The sequence below is a fragment of the Piliocolobus tephrosceles genome, chromosome 21 (genome assembly GCF_002776525.5).
Source record: "Piliocolobus tephrosceles isolate RC106 chromosome 21, ASM277652v3, whole genome shotgun sequence".
Lineage (NCBI taxonomy): Eukaryota > Metazoa > Chordata > Mammalia > Primates > Cercopithecidae > Piliocolobus > Piliocolobus tephrosceles.
In genome coordinates, this window is record NC_045454.1 from 29,580,661 (window position 1) to 29,598,456 (window position 17,796).

At 36.8% G+C, this 17,796-nt stretch overlaps 1 protein-coding gene across 1 annotated transcript in view; it reads right to left on the minus strand.

Moving 5' to 3' along the window:
• Positions 1-17,796, minus strand: part of LOC111529523 (zinc finger protein 254) — a 41,188-nt gene that overhangs the window by 16,386 nt on the left and 7,006 nt on the right. The window contains exons 2-3 of the mRNA XM_026448863.1: positions 5,510-5,636; positions 4,931-5,026 (exon numbers count right to left, since the gene is read on the minus strand). Of these exons, the coding sequence (XP_026304648.1) occupies positions 4,931-5,026; positions 5,510-5,636 (223 nt within the window). The remainder of the gene's footprint in view (positions 1-4,930; positions 5,027-5,509; positions 5,637-17,796) is intronic.

Genomic DNA, 17,796 nt, shown 5'->3' on the forward strand with positions numbered 1-17,796 from the left:
TACACAATGGGGCCTATCATGGGGAGGGGGGAGGGGGGAGGGATTGCATTGGGAGTTATACCTGATATAAATGACGAATTGATGGGTGCTGACGAGTTGATGGGTGCAGCACACCAACATGGCACAAGTATACATATGTAACAAACCTGCACGTTATGCACATGTACCCTAGAACTTAAAGTATAATAAAAATAAATAAATAAATTTAAAAAATATCTTATCACATTTAAAGATACACTTTGAGAATATTATGTCCACTGAAATAAACCAGTTACAAAATGATGGATGTTATGATTTTACTTATATGAAATATATAAAATAGTCACACTCATAAAAACAGAAAGTGGAAGGGTGTTTTTCAAGGGCTGGAAAGAACATAAAACAAGTAAATGTTATTTAATGGATATTGAGTTTTAGTTTTAGAATATGTAAAACTTCTAGAAGTCTTTTGCAAAACAACGTGAATATAGTTAACATGCCTGAAATATACAGGTTTTTTGTTTTCTGTTTTTTTTGAAACAGGGTCTCAATCTGTAACCCAAGATTGAATGCAATGGCACAAGTATGGCTCACTGCAGCCTCACAATCCCAGGCTCAAGTAATCCTGCCCCTCAATCTTTAAAGTAGCTGGGACCACAGGTGTACACCACCATGCCTGGCTATTTTTTAGAAAAAAAAAAAAAAATGTTTATAGAGAGGGTGTCTCCATATTTTGCCCAGGTTTTTCTCAAACTTTTGGGCTCAAGCAATCCTCCTGTCCTGGCCTCTCAAAATCCTGGTTTTAAAGATGTGATCCACCACCATGCCTGGCCCTTACATGTAAATTTAAGTAGATTTAAGAAGGTAAATTATATGTTAAGTGTTTTTACAACAAATTTTTTTTAAAACTGGAAAAAATACAATATACATCTTTTTAAAAATTACCTTCAAATCACGAAAGTGTTTTTCTCACACAAAGGAAATACATATTTATCATTAAACACATGGTGAAAATAAGACTATTTCCAAGGCTACTCACTTAGACAAGATAAAACCAACATTGAAAATGAGCTAAGAGGCCGGGCATGGTGGCTCATGCCTGTAATCCCAGCATTTTGGGAGGCCAAGGCAAGCTGATCACCTGAGGTCAGGAGTTCGAGACCAGCCTGACCAACATGGCAAACCCTGTCTCTACTAAAAAAAATAAATAAATAAATACAAAATTAGCCGGGGATGGTGGCACATGCCTGTAAATCCCAGCTACTCAGGAAACTGAGGCTGGAGAATCACTTGAACCCAAGAGGCAGAGGTTGCAGTGAGCCGAGATCAGGCACTGCACTCTAGCCTTGGCAACAAGAGGAAAACTCTGTCTGAAAACAAAAAGAAAAGAAAAAGAAAATGAGCTAAGAAAGAATATATACAATATATACAAGTAAACTACAACCAAATTTGGGTTATATTTGTAGCTATAAACACACACACATAATCTGACTGTGACAGACATATGGCTCATTTATCTTTTAATTAAACCAGACACTGACTTAAAGTATACAAAAAGAATTGTAAATTGTCTAAAATTATAATGCATGAAATCGACAGACACAATAAACTGATATTAAGAAACCTGCACTAAAAAAAACACTAATATAGAACTGTAAGACAATAACGAAAGAAATGTTTACTCATAAAATCTAGTTGGCAACAATAATGTACATTAACAAATAATTTGTCTAGATAACTGTAATGTTTGACTATAACTGTGCATTCAGGGAAGGCAGGTGTTTTAAATTACTGGCATCTGTTATGTGGCAATAAAATTTTAGACAAAATGCAGTAAAATCGTAAATAGGAGATGCTAATGAGAAACTTTTAATAGATAAGCATTTGACAGATAGTCAATTTTTATGTTTTAAATATATGTTATTTTACACAAAAAACTACTGTAATCCAAGTTTAGAAGCAAAGAATAGTCTTACATTGCTAAATTATGTATATATTTAGCAGAATATGGTTAGAGCCTCACATATAAAACAAATATTGGGGGAATAAATTAAGTTATTATTTAGATATAGGCTGATAAAAGTGGTTGAAATTTCTATAATTCCTTTTTTTTTTTTTTTGAGACGGAGTCTCCGCTCTGTCTCCCAGGCTAGAGTGCAGTGGCACGATATTAGCTCACTGCAACCTCCACCTCCCAAGTTCAAGCGATTCTCCTGCCTCAGCTTCGCTAGTGGCTGGGACTACAGGCGCATGCTGCCACGCCTGGCTAATTTTTTGTATTTTTAGTAGGGATGGGGTTTCATTGTGTTAGCCAGGATGGTCTCGATCTCCTGACCTCGTGATCCAACCGCCTCAGTCTCCCAAAGTGCTGGGATTACAGGCATGAGTCACTGTACCCGGTTCTATAATTCCTTTTTGCTTGCCTGCATACTAGTTATCTAATTCAGGCACAACGTGTATATTCTAGTATATTGCCCTAAATGTCTGACTCTAAAATTACAGACAAATTTGAAGTAGAAAATAATAAAAATTTATATGGAGAGTGACATTAATAAGATAAAAAATTAAAGGTGCCCTATTTGCTTATTCTCCAACAGCAAGAAAATTTGTCAGCCATTGCTGACAAAAATGCCTTTATGAGAGAACCAGGCATCATGGTTCACACCTGTAATGACAGCTACATGGTACATAAAAGTTGGAGAATTGCTTTCGATCAAAATATTAAGACCTGCCTGGGTTATGTTACAAGACCCCAGCTCAAAAATAAGTGCCTTTAAAAGTAACTCTGAGATCCAGGAAAGGAGTTGTGAAACTCTGCTAAAGCCCAAGATTGAAGGTAATCCTTTTTAGAAGGCAGGCCCTCATTCAGGTGGCAAACTACAGAACTACTGTTTTTGGCTACAGACAAGAAATTGTTCTACCGAACTTGGTTCCCCTGAGAATTTTAAACTTACTCTGTAAATGTCCCAAACTCTTCCCAGTCACAGTGTGGGGGAGGTCCTGCCTTTCCAGAGGCCTGGAGAAAGATATCCATTTATAGCCATGCTGGCAGGCCCGCAGACCTTGACCCTTACTGTGGTCCCAGGAGCACTTCCATGACTCAGTTCCAGCTCCCTGAGCCATAGTTCATGGCCAGTTTTGCCTATGTGGAAACCCAAAGCTACCTGGGAAAATCCGCTCTTGTACTTGTCATCCACATCCTGATGTAAAACCCACCATAGGCAGGCCTGACTACAGAAACCTGCCCTTAGGTCTGCCCTGCAGAGCAAAGTCCTGAAGCATATTCACTCTGTCCAAAAATTAAATGAGAATTACAACTATCCAAGCTCCTTTTAACAAGACAACTAAAGGTGGACCCTTGCGCAAACTCAGCAGCCTTAAGGCCAAGCTACAACCCCGCTTTACTACAAATCCAGAGGGCATTTTATCACTCTGTGGGCCCAACAAAAATACATTTTTACTTTCTGAATCCAGTTTATAAAAACTTGAAGAGGTGTTTGGTCCTTCAAAAAAAAATTTTTTTTTTTTTTTTTTAGATGGAGTCTCGCTCTGTTGCCCAGGCTGGAGTACAGTGATGCGATCTCGGTTCACTGTAAGCTCCGCCTCCCAGGTACGGGCCATTCTTCTTAGTCAGCCTCCCGAGTAGCTGGGACTACCGGCGTCCGCCGCCACGCCCAGCTAATTTTTTGTATTTTTAGTAGACACGGGGTTTCACAGTGTTAGCCAGGATGATCTCGATCTCCTGACCTCGTGATCCACCCACCTCGGCCTCCCAAAGTGCTGGGATTACAGGCGTGAGCCACTGCACCTGACTGCTCCTTCAAATTTAGACACTAATGCAAAACTAGCTTCTATTTTAACATAGCGCTCGAAGTATATGGAAGGCAAAATAGTCAAAAGAAAAATTTAAAGTCATTGAAATTGAAGACCAACAAGTAAAATGTTGCTGTTTGTAGATCATCTAATCATATATAGATATAGATATAAATATAGTATATTAAAACCTGTTTAAAGTAATGAATACACTCAGTTAATTAGCAAAATATAAAATTAATATACAAGTATAAGTTATGGTTCCATACACTTAAAACAAACTGATAAAATAGAGGAAAAAAACAATCTTATATACAATAGCAATGAAATAATCAATTTTCGAACAAATTTAAACAAGGAGTTCATAAATCTTTTAAGTGAAAGATACATCAATGAACAAAATTAGAGAAGACACAAATACATTTTAAAATATTTTATTTCTACTGAAAGAATAAGTATTGATTTCTATTGAAAGAATAAGTATTGTGAAACTGCTATATTATCCAAAGTGACCTGTAGATTCAATGAACTCCCTATCAAAATTTCAGTGTTTTTCTTCACAGTAATAAAAAATACAATCCTAAAATATACATGAAACTACAATAAACTTTGAATAGCCAAAGCAATCTTGAGGAAAAAGAAGGAAGCAGAAGGACATCCTACTTTGTAATTTCAAACTAGATTTCAAGACTACAGTAATGAAAACTGGGATGAAATGTACAGGAAAAAAAAAAAAAAAACAATAGAACAGAAACTACTACTGTCACACATTTCAGATGTGATGCAAAAAGAGAACTTAAAAAACAGTTTAACAGAGTATCTCAAAATTATGGAGATATCGGTCTGTCCACAAAACAAGAAAAAAGAAGTCAGACTGCACACTCTTTTGTATGCCATGAACAGTACTTTGGCTGTCACTGTAAACTTGAAGGAAGATCATTGAAGGGAATGTAGAATTCTTAGATTTTATAGGCATAAGCAGAAGATGCCCCTATGAGAGAGTATAATTAAAAAAAATTTTTTTTAGCCTTCCCAGAAACTGTTTCCTTTGGAACACAGCTTCCCAAATTAAAGAGTGGCTTTCTTCTTGACTTTGGACCTCTCAACCATGTCATCTGTTGTATTCACTCTCACCTACCTGGGGACTCATCCACCATCTCATGTAGTGTCATATTCCAGGGCTCTTTTCCTTGCTCCAGACAGGTGATCAGGTCTGGCTTAGAGACGGCAATACCTGTTTTATTAAAAATAACTAACATGAATCTTGCTCATATTCTCCAATTACCAACTTAGTAATGTGCTCAGCAAAGAGGATATAATAGAATATTCTAACAACTTTATTCCAATATACTAGTTTAATAAAAGAGATTTTTAAATATTCAGAAAATATTTTAACTTTTTAGGTTCTTAATTTCACTGCCTTGTACTACTGAATCAAATTTGGTGGTGCCAATTAGATTTTAAGGTATAACAATATTTCATGCCACTAAACTTCTGAAATTAGCCTTAATCTAAAGTGCAGGACACAGATCAGCTCAGCAATGTGGAAAGTTCAGGTCAAGATGAAACATCTTGAAGAAATTCTTTTCTCAAGACAAATCCCCACTATTTTCTTGAAGACAGAAATCTGAAAGCATAAATTACCAGAAAACATTCTACAAAAGAGAAATGAAAGCTTTAGTTTACATTAGGAATTTTGTATTAAAGTTATCCTCACCCAGGAAGGCCAGGTTTCTGTAGTTCTCTAACATCACATTTCTATATAAATTTTGCTGTGCAATGTCCAGGTGTTGCCACTCTTCCAGAGAGAATTCTATGGCCACATCCCTAAATGTCAACAGTCCCTGGAAAACATACACAAACACACATATTTACCAAGTGGCTATGGGCAGAATTTTTCATGTGATTCAAGGTAAAATTAGAGTAAACAGAACTGATTCTGACTTATAAGAGTGATTGAAATTATCCAATAAAATAATTGTCAACACATAAACATTTTCTAATGTATTCTCTAACTCTGAGAAAAGACAGTGGAAAAATACTCACAACATCAGTGTATATATGATAATTGTCTGGATGATAAAATGTAAAATTGAGGGCATAAACACTAACATACATTTTTGAGTGCTATATTTACATAATACAGAATGAGTTATGTATATTTTTCAGAAGAAAAAGACATAGTTCTTTATATTTTTCAGACAAAATAGACATCTTGAGTTAGGTTCACTCAAATTTTAATGTGTACAATAAACTGGACATCTTGTTAATGCAGATTTTTTTTTTAGGAGATCTGAAATAAAGTCTGACTTACTGAATCTCTGCCAAGCTCACCAGTAATGCCAATGTTTTGGCCCCAAAAGACTATTTTGTCAAACATCCAGTAAGTGGAAGAGCCTGTGTTTTTTTTGTTTGTTTGTTTGTTTGTTTCAGTTTTTCTAGCCTGTAAACAAAGATGAGTGCTTTCATTTACCAAAGAAAAATAAATGCAAAGAAAATGTAAAAAAAAAAAAAAAAAAAAAAGGGCAGCCAGATTAAATGTGATGGTTTATGCACATCAGTTCCATTAAGATGCTTAATGATGAACAGAAAAATAACTCTATACTGAAAAAAATCTGTAAGAGATACTATTAAGTGAGTTTTTATCATCAACATCAACTGCACTAGGACAAGTTTTTATAGTGTGTTGATGCACCCAGAAGGACATGGCATTACTACTGAGATATTGTCCCCACTAAAGTAAATTACAGTCTGAATTTAACCATAAAAAAAATCAGTTTTATGGAAAGTTCAAGATACAGATATCTTTCATGTTCTGCAATTTTTAAGAGTTATTTTAAGTAGTCTTTCTATGGCACCCTAATAAGGAGGTATCTCTTGATATTTTTTCAGAACTTTCTGGGTAATAAATGCCATCCTGTTTAAATGAGCATTTTCTTAATTGTGTAATGCATACAGATAATAAAGAACACAGATAGAACCTCAACATTACACATTCTACATCTTTACTAAGAACCCCAGGGTTTCCCCATAGAAATATTAAGTATCCACACCTCTCCGTGTTCAACAGCCACAAGGAGAACATTTTTAATATTGCAGACCACAAATTCTGGTAAGAATTCTGCATGGCATATAAGAAGCCATGATGTAGAGAAGGCTCTGGTATATAGAAAAAATTTTCAGACACCCTTGACTATCACAAACATTTTTAAAAGTAGTTAAGATAAACTCATTAGGGAGAAAAAACACAGGTATAGAAGTGAAGATTTGCAAGTACTAAATGCATGGCATTCCAAAAAGCAGAGTAGACACAGCTCTTGATCTAAGACACGTTTAGCTGAAAAAAAGTCACTTTTTCTCTTTCTCCTCCTCCTTTAGAATTCTTTCTCAGATGAGATTTTCTGGACTAATTACACCTGCATCTTGAGAATATGCCTTTAAAATTCTGAGCACCACATGTTCACCTGTTACCACCACACTCAAAGTCAGAAGGCCCAAGACAGAAAAACTCTACCCGTTTCTGTCCTTTATAACAATAAAGATTCAGGAACAACGAGCTGCTCCACAGAGATAAAAATTTAAGTTTCTCTTTTTTATGTCCCTAGGTGCTCTCCCCTGTTACAAACACCGGCAATTTCTGCTACAGTAATAGAAATATTGAATCCCAGCGTTTTGGGAGGCCAAGGCAGGTGGACACCTGAGGTCAGGAGTTCGAGACCAGCCTGGCCAACTGGGTGAAACCCCGTCTCTATCAAAAATACAAAAATTAGCTGGGCATGGTGGCAAGCACCTGTAATCCCAGCTACTCGGGAGGCTGAGGCAGGAGAATCGCTTGAACCCGGGAGGCGGAGGTTGCAGTGAGCCGAGATCGTGCCATTCATAAAACTCCAGCCTGGGTGAGAGAGCGAGACTCCATCTCAAAAAAAGAAAAAAAAAGGGCAAGAAATATTGTCCACAGTGTCCTGTCCTTATCAAACCCAAACAGAATAGGTTCCTGGACCATTCTTTAGTGCAAAGGCAGAACTTAACTCTGATGAATGTATCTTGAACTCCACGTATTTGGTTCTGGCACCTGAGAGTCACATGAGGCACTTAATTAAAACAAATAGATGCTTTCACCCAGAACAGAAACTGTGAAACGGGTACAAGTAAAGAGATTTCTGTGAATTGGTCATGAGATTCTAATTAGCAGCCTGAGCTTATAACCACTTACCTAAGCATTGTCATTCTAGCTTTAATGAGCTTATAAATCACTTAGTAAACATGGCCCCACTCTAAGTAATGTGATTCCGCAGGTTTGGAAATGGACCATAAATGGGTGTCCTAAACAAGTCTTCTATCAATGCTGGTGTCACTCTCTCTGGGTTCATTATTAGCATTAGTCAGAAAAATGAGGCACAGCACAGAGCTCCTTACACTCAGCAGTTTTGTAACAACACAAATACTTCTGATGCAAATGAAGACAACCATTCTCTATCTTAAAGTATCATATTATTTTCTAGCTCTTTAAAGTTTACAGAGAAAACAGAAAGCAGCAACCTCTGAGTAAGTCTGCATTTGGAAAACATGTGCACATGTCCTAATGCAATGTTTATTAAGCAGGTACTATGTGATCAATAGGATGTTACAAAGCATTGTGATAGCACATTATTTGATTCTAATAACACCCTGTGAGTTGATACTAAGTGTCCAATAAGTCCAAGGATTTAGAATAAAGACCCAGCATTTTTATTTCCTCTTCTGTTTATCTTTCATTGATTTTTTTTAAATGCACAGAATAAAACCTAAATGCAGACAGTTGAGAAGGATACAAATAGAGTTTAATGAAATGTAGATGAATTTTTATTGTGTTTATATTTGCTATTTTGTGACTTGTGAATCAACTACTATATCTGCAGGAACAGAAAACAAGCTGCTAAATGGAATGTCTCTGTAAACACTGGTTTTAATATAAAATTAATAAATTAAGACCCTATAATACATGTTATATTTTCCATTTATCTGCCATTGGGTTTCAGAAAATTGTGAGCACCAACTCTAAAAAGGCAATAGGATTCATCACCCAAAACTCTGATCTCTTCTAGTTAGTTGTGTGAGGCAAGACTCCAGGGTAGGGAAAGACCTAAATAAGGCCTTCAAAAACGGTGAATCTGAACAGGGCTGGGGGAGGGTGTAGAGCTGATGTAAAATTCTGTTCTTTATGCCACTGGGGAGTATTTTTATTTGTTTCTTTTTTTTTAAGCTTACCTAAAAGAAAAAAAAAAAAACTTAAATCTCAAGAGTTTGTGTAATAATCTTTTTTAGCCCCACTGCCCTCTCAATTTTTTATCACATACTAATAAGCAATTTAAACAAATCCCTTAAGGTTTTCTAGAATAATTTTTAGAAGATAAGTATTCTTAGCAAGGCAAAAAAATAAATAACTTTGTTTATTAATATATGCTCAGGTATAGACATCAGAAGTCACAATATAAAGAAAATGGCCCAAATAAAGCCCATATTTTTGCACACATCTATTTATTGTACCCACCATGATGCATAATTAAATCATTTATCCAGTTGCTAGTCTAGACTAAAAGTTCCTGCATGGTAGGGACCATGACTGCTTCATCTATTTTTCTAATGACTATATGAAATGGAAGCAATTAGTTTATCTGTTTGAGTCTGCAGACCTCCTCCTTGTTTTTCACCCAAGTATCAGGGAACTGGAGAAACTCTCATCTGGGTACCAACCAAAGACATCTCTTGTATGAGGGGAGGAACAATCACAGGATGATTCATTTCGTTGATACTAAGACAGAAGCAAAATTAACCAGTCTTGTCAGCCTGACGCAATTCTGTTCTGGAGATTCTCAAATGTCTCAAAGATGCCTAGGTGATTGTGAGAGCATTTCCAGTGACTCTGGGCTGACGGTTCAATAATAAGCCAGCAGGAGAGACTCAGGCTGATTCTAAACAGAAAATGGAAGTACCCTGGTGGAGCTTCAGAACCTGGATCACCTGTCCTGATTAGCTAGCTTTTGGGTATGTAGAAGTGCAAGAATACTCTAGTATCACATTCTCCAGGTAGGTATAGTTGTGATCAGGAATCTAGCTACTTTGTGGCCTTGATCTCTCACTCCTCAGATGCTTGTTTACACTTAGAGATTCTGCCATCAGATTCTATTTACACCTGGAGCCTCTCACATAACTAGCAGGTGAACACACAAGATGTGAAAAAGTCAAAGAGCCACACTCTCAAAGGAGGGATCTAAAATGTCTATGTTGACATCTCACAATGAAGAAAATGCATCCTGTTGGGTTTCTGTATATTCTCAATCTAAAGTCGGACCCTGTTTCGTAAAAAAAGGAACAGAAATAAAAAGGCAGAGACCAGACCTTATTTGCAGATTCTAAATAAAATAAACATCACTCTGCATTTTTGGCTGTTACAGAAAGTGGAATACAATCAAAAGATCTACTCATAGAGGCTGCTCTTGAAAATTCTAAGTAATATTTTACCTAAACAAAGGCTGATACAGGTTGGGTCCCATGGCTCATGCCTGTAATTCCAGCACTCTGGGAGGCCAAGGCAGGTGGATCCCCTAAGGTCGAAGATCACCTGTGGTCAGGAGTTTGAGACCAGCCTGACCAACATGGAGAAACCCCATCTCTACTAAAAATACAAAATTAGCTGGGGAAGGTGGCCCATGCCTGTAATCCCAGCTACTTGGGAGGCAGAGGTAGGAGAACCATTTGAACTCGGGAGGCAGAGGTTGCAGTGAGCCAAGATCAAGCTATTGCACTCCAGCCTGGGTAACTAGAGCAAAACTCCGTCTAAAAAAAAAAAAAAAAAAAAAAAAAAAGCTGACACAACATGACTAAAAGTAGTAGACGGTTTATTTGGGCCAAGTTTAAGTATTGTAACTTGAGAAGAAATATTCAAGATGCCTGGAATTTACACTTTGATTAGCAGCAGTTACAAGTGGATTTGCAAAGGCAAAAAAAAAAAAAAAAGAGACATACAAACTTGTTTGTCAAAAATTCTTGTTTAAATAAATAACTTTATTTATTGATTGACTGTACACTAAGGGTAAGGGTATACAATATAGTGTCCAGTGTGTCATTATTAATTTAACTTACACCTACTTGTGGCAATAGTGAATAGTTTCAAGAGATGAATACATAGTTGAAGGAAGGGAGAAAGACGTAATTGTGCTCTTATTTTAATGTCTCTCTGAGTTTCATAAGTAAAAATAGTTGCATTCTGAAACAAAAGTTTTGGATTTTTTTTGTTTTTTGTTTTTTTCTCAAATTTCAAGACCTAGATTTAGAATTTAGAGCTGCAGACTTAGGTCCCAGATGGGTGGAGTAGCAGCAGTTGTTACCTGCAATTGTGAGCATTTTAGCGAGAGAAGGAAAAGAGAAGTGGAGATTCTCATGTCTCCGTATCAACTCAATGCCCACTGTTACTATGATTAGGTTTCTGGGCTCCACGGTCTCTGAATCAGTTTCAGTTCTGAAGATACAAGAGTCACTGAATGAAGTAAAATGATTAATATCTGCTCTATAAAGTTTGCAGAAATCTGGTCTAGCCACTCTAGATACCAAATAGGCAGAGACACAATTCTGCCTGCATCTTTAGGTGATAGCATGCACTTTACAGCATAATTGTGAGTTGACTGGAAGACTACGAGGGAAAGTCCCCTCTACAGTAAAGCTTGGTTGGTACCTTATGTGTTTATAATATGTCTGGTAATTCTAGACAGCGTTTGGAAAATTTTTTAAAAATTCTCTTTAGCCCCAGAGAAACCACAATCATATAACAGAAAGAAAACTGTTTCATTACACAATTAAATCTGAATGTCACATATATTACAGTCAGTCTACTTAATAGATTGAAAAGACAGAAAGACAGTTACCATAATTAGTTCACAAGCAGAAGATTTTACAGCACCATGTCATACATAGTTCATCCTAAATTCACCTGGGGAGGCCATCCATGTATACTAATTGGTTATATTCAATGACAAAATAAGCTTTTCACATCTTCATGACAGAAGGTAGTTTTGCAACTTCAAGCCAGGTAACTGCTTAAGGTAGACTTTCACTATTCTACAATAGTGATTGAATAGGGTGCTATCCTTTTGGCTACTTGCATTTTAAATCAGTGGCTCTCTACTCCCTGAGGACTGGGCTAGAGCACTCTTGCTTCACCTCTTCTGGTGGCCAGTGCCCTCTTTTGTTTCCTACCATCTGCCACTGATGTACAGCCCACAGCACAGGGCTCACGGCTGGCAGCTCACATCTTAGGTGAATGCCAATTGTCACAGCAGCACTTCAGTGTCACATCAAAGAGTGAAGCCTGGCTGGGCACAGTGGCTCATGCCTGTTATCCTAGCACTTTGGGAGGCCGAGGCTGGTGGATCATGAGGTCAGGAGTTCGAGACCAGCCTGGCCAACATAGTGAAACTCCATCTCTACCAAAAAAAAAAAAATAGCTGGGCGTGCTGGTGGGCACCTGTAATTTCAGCTGCTTGGAGGCTGAGCCAGAGAATTGCTTGAACCTAGGAGGCAGAGGTTGCAGGGAGCTGAGATCGTGTCACTGCACTCCAGCCTGGGAGACAGGGCAAGACTTTGTCTCAAAAAAAACAAAAAAGAGTGACGCCTGAGCTGCAGAAGGAGAGCCTGCAGGCCTCTTGGGTAGAACTGCACCTTCACAATATGGTAACGAGAGCATTATTTAAGCCACAGTTTCTATTTATAATGGTTACATGGAAAAAATACTGCTGGATTTCCAGCATGCATCCAAATAAAGAGAGCTCCAAGAGTTCTCACTGTGATAGCCCATGTCTTTCAGAGATATTATGGGATACTAATAGGGATTCTAAAACAGACATATGAAGCATTCAAAAGAAAAACAGCTCTCACTCCAAGAAAGATTATACTGAGAAAAAAGGAAGTTAAAAGCCTCTTTAAAAAAAAACCTGAGATTAGATATAAGATGGATCAAGTCAGCCAGAAAATATTCCTCTAAAAAGAATTTCTCTCTAAATACCTAGAGTGCATAGCTACTCTCAGCATGAGTAACATGAGTATTATGAAGAAAGGGGGCATATTATCAGTGGAATTTTAAGTTTTTATTCATCTCTGCTGCTCTCATCTAGCCACTGAAGGCAGAATCTATATTGAAATATATTTGACAACTTCCACCAGTACTTTGATAAAAAAATAAAATCTGACTGTGATAGTACAATGGAATATATGTGAGTCTGCAACATAGCTTACTAGAGAGTTATTACAGTTTTTGGGTGGCCACACCACTTGCCTTTATTTGTCCTGTAATAGCAGCATTCCAATCTGTGAAATGAAAGACACTAACATTATGTTTACTTATAATTATCCCTATTGGTTAAATTAATAAGCCTATCAGACTAACATCTACTGAAAAAATTTGGTAGTAAATTTTCTTTGGATATTAAACATAAATATGTAAGTATGAATAATTTTAACGTACTACTCATGATGTATGTGGAATCTTTAAAATTTTTCTGTAACTATAATTCAGTTCAAAAACTACATTTCAAAAGTATGAATCACAACACTAAAATAGCTATTTAAGGAATTCATTTAAAGTAAATAGTATGGCTTTATTCATATTATTGTAGAAAATACTAGTGAACGTATATGAATGAGACTGTCTACAAACACTGCACATAACTATACTAATTGTACTGAAGTAATAAATAGAAACCAAGGTATGACAATAGACTCCACTGTTCAGTTTATAAACTGAACTTTTGTTTGTTTGCTTGTTTTTTTAATTTTATTTTTGAGACAGAGTTTTGCTTTTGCTGCCCAGGCTGGAGTGCAATGACATGATCTCAGCTTACCACAACCTCTGCCTCCCAGGTTCAAGCAACTATCCTGACTCAGCCTCCCGAATACCTGGGATTACAGGCATGCGCCACCCTGCCCTGCTAATTTTGTATTTTTAGTAGAGATGGGGTTTCTCCATGTTGGTCAGGCTGGTCTCGAACTCCTAACCTCAGGTGATCTGCCCACCTCAACCTCCCAAAATCCTGGGATTACAGGCATGAGCCACCACATCCGGCCATAAACTAAACTCTTTTTGCTTTTGTAGTATAAATACTTCAGCCTGCAAACAATCACCATGGATAATCAGGTTTCTGTCAAACAACTTACTCAGTATCTTTTAATCTTTATAATTCTGTATTGCTAAATTTCATCTATTTTTATGCTCAGCTTTTGTGTGCTTTTGGAATGAGCTTTACTCTGAACAAATCTGTGTCAACTTTAAACGACTAAAAATCACAATAATCTTTTGCCAAAGCAAAAACAAAGCAATTAATCTCAGGTCCCAGATAAAGACAATCCTGAGACAAAAAATATGACAAAAGGTTTATTTTGCTGTTAATATGACTTACATATATTTCAAAAAAACAGGGATAAAAATCTACACACAATCTAAATGTTTTAAGAAAAGAGGTTTTAGTAAGATATTTTATCTTATTTTAATGTAGACTAAGCCTCTTATTTCTAATTTATATTTTGTTTTACAACAAACAGGTCTCTAAACATGTCCTTGAACTCTTGGACATCTGAATTTTGCACACTGTGTGCACACGTAAGAATGATTATGGGAGAAAAAGCAGAAGACAGAAAGGTGTTATATAAAATTCATGGGTTCATAAAGCAAGTTATTCATGGGTGAATAAAGCAAGTTCTTAGAGACCTATGAAGAGTTTCAGATTCTGACACAATAATAGTGGGAGACTACAACATCCCACAGGCACTAATAGATAACTGAAGAAGGCAATTAACAAAACATTAGGATCTAAACTCCACACTTGACCAAATAGTCCTAATAGACATCTACAGAAGTCTTCATCTAAAAATAACATAACATACATTGTTCTCATCATGTGGCACATACTCAAAAACTGACCACACAATCAGAAACAGAATAATCCTCAGCAAATTCAAAAATCTCAAAATTATACAAACCCAAACACACAGACCACAGCTGAACAGAAATAAAGTTCAATAAAAATATAACAACTGATACAATTACATAAAAATTAAACAACCTGCACTTGAATAACTTTTTGGTAAATAATGATATTAAGGCAGAAACCAAGAAGTTCTTTTAAACAAATAAGAACCAAAAAACAGGCCAAGCACGGTGGCTCATACCTGTAATCCCAGCACTTTGGGAAGCTGAGGCAAGCAGATCACATGAGGTCAGCCGTTCGAGATCAGCCTGGCCAACACGGTGAAATCCTGTCTCTACTAAAATTACAAAAATTAGGCAGGCATGGTGACACATGCCTGTAATCCCAACTACTTGAAAGGCTGAGGTAGGAGAATGCTTGAACCCGAGAGGCGGAGGTTGCAGTGAGTTAAGACTGTGCCATTGCATTTGGCCTGGGCAACAAGAGTAAATCTCCATCTCAGAAAAAAAAAAAAAAAAAGAACCAAAAAACACATCAGAATCTCTGCAATATAGCTAAGATGACGTTAAAGGGAAATTTATAGCATTTAATGCTCAAATCAAAAAGTTAGAAAGATCTTCATTTTACAACCTGACATCATCAATAAAAGAATGAAAGAAGCAAGAGCAAATCAATCCCTAAGGTAGCAGCACACAAGAAATAACCAAAATCAGATCTAAACTGAGATTTAGACATAAAACTTCACAAAACATAAAAAAATCCCGGAATTAAATCTATGAAAAAAATAAATAAACCACTAACTAGATTAATGCAGGAAGAAGGGATGACTCAAATAAATACAATTAGAAATAACAAAAGAGACATTACCACTGACCCACAAAAATATCTTGAAGTCTACTATGAACACCTCTGTGCACACAAACAAGACAATCTAGAAAAAATGAAAAAAGTATTGAACAAATACATCCTTCCAAGAATGAACAAAAAAGAAATGAAACCCCTAAATAGATGAATAAGAAGCTCAAAAATTGAATTAGTAATAAATAGCCTACCAACCAAATAAAGCCAAGGACCAGACAGATTCACAGCTGAATTCTATCAAATGTACAAAAAAGTGCTGATATTATTTCTACAGAAACTATTTTAAGCAATTAAGAAAAAGGTACTTCTTTCCAACTCATTACATAAGAACAGCATTATTCTGATACCAAAACCTGGCAGAGATAAAACAAAAACAAAAAAAAAATTCAGGCCAATATCTTTGAACATTGATGCAAAAATCTTCAACAAAACACTGACAAACCAAATCCGGCAGCATATCAAAAAGCTAACCCAGTATGATCAGGTAGAATTTATTCTGGGAATGCAAGGTTGGTTCAACATACACAAATCAATAAATGTGATTCATCACATAAACAAAACTACACAGAAACCACAAGATTACCGCAATAGATGCAGAAAAAGCTTTTGATAAAATTTAACATCTTTCATGTTAAAAACCCTCAACAACCTAGCCATTGAAGGTACATACTTTAAAATAATAAGTTATCTATGACAAACCATCAGCAAACATACTGAATGGACAAAAACCTGAAAGTGGATGGGTGCAGTAGCTCATGCCTATAATTTCAGCAAATTGGGAGGCCAAGGCAGGTGGATCACCTGAGGTCAGGATTTCAAGATCAACCTGGCTAACATGGCAAAACCCTGTCTCCACTAAAAATACAAAAATTAGCCAGGTATGATGGCAGGTGCCTGTAATCCCAGCTACTCGAGAGGCTGAGCAAAGAGAATCACTTGAACCCAGAAGGTTGAGGCTGCAGAGGGCCGAGATTGTGCCACTGCACTCCAGCCTGCGAGACAAAGTGAGACTCTATCTCAAAAAGAAAAACAAACAAACAAGCAAACAAAGCATTCCTCTTTGAAAACTGCCACAAGGCAAAGATGCCATCTCTCAACACTACTATTCAACATAAAATTGGAAGTACTGGTTATAGTAATTAGGCAAAACATAAAAATAAAAGGCATTTGGCCAGGCACGGTGGCTCACGCCTGTAATCCCAGCACTTTGGGAGGCCGAGGCGGGTGGGTCACAAGGTCAGGAGTTCAAGACCAGCCTGGCCAAGATGGTGACACCCCCCCCCGTCTCTACTAAACATATGAAAATTAGCCGGGCGTGGTGGCAGGTGCCTGTAATCCCAGCTACTTGGGAGGCTGAGGCAGGAGAATCGCTTGAACCTGGGAGGTGGAATTTGCAGTGAGCCAAGACTGTGCCACTACACTCCAGCCTGGGTGACAGAGCAAGACTCCATCTCACAAAAATAAAAATAAAAATAAATAAAAGGCATTTAAACAGGAAGAGAGGAAGTCAAACAATCCCTATTTGCAGACAACATAATTCTCCATCTGGAAAACCATACAGTCTTAGCAAAAAAGCTAACTTGGCAGAAAAGCTCTTTCTTGGCAGAAAAACAATTTCCGTATCATTTCAGGATACAAAATAAGTGTACAAAAATTAGTAGTGTTCCTGTAAATCAACAACATCCAAGCCAAATACGAATCATAAACACAATCCCTTTACAACTGCTGCAAAAAGAATAAAATATCTACAAATACCACGAAGGTGAAAGATCTCTATAAGAATTGCAAAACAATGCTTAAAGAAGTCAGAAAAGGCACAAATGGAAAACAACTTTATGCTCATAAACAGAAAAGATCAATATCCTAAAAATGATCATAATGTCCCCCAAAATATTTACAGATTTAATGTTATTCTAATCAAATGACCAAAATATTTTTAACAGAACTAAAAAAAAAAAAAAAAAAAAAAAAAAAATATTGTTAAAATTCATATAAAACCAAAACAGAGTCTGAATAGCCAAGGTAATCATAAGCAAAAACAGCAAAGCTGAAGGCATTACATTACCTGTCTTCTTTTTTTTTTTTTTTTTTTTGAGACGGGGGCTTTTCTTTTCGCCCCGGCTGGGGGGGCGTGGCCGGGTTCTCAGCTCACTGCAAGCTCCGCCGCCCGGGTTCACGCCATTCTCCT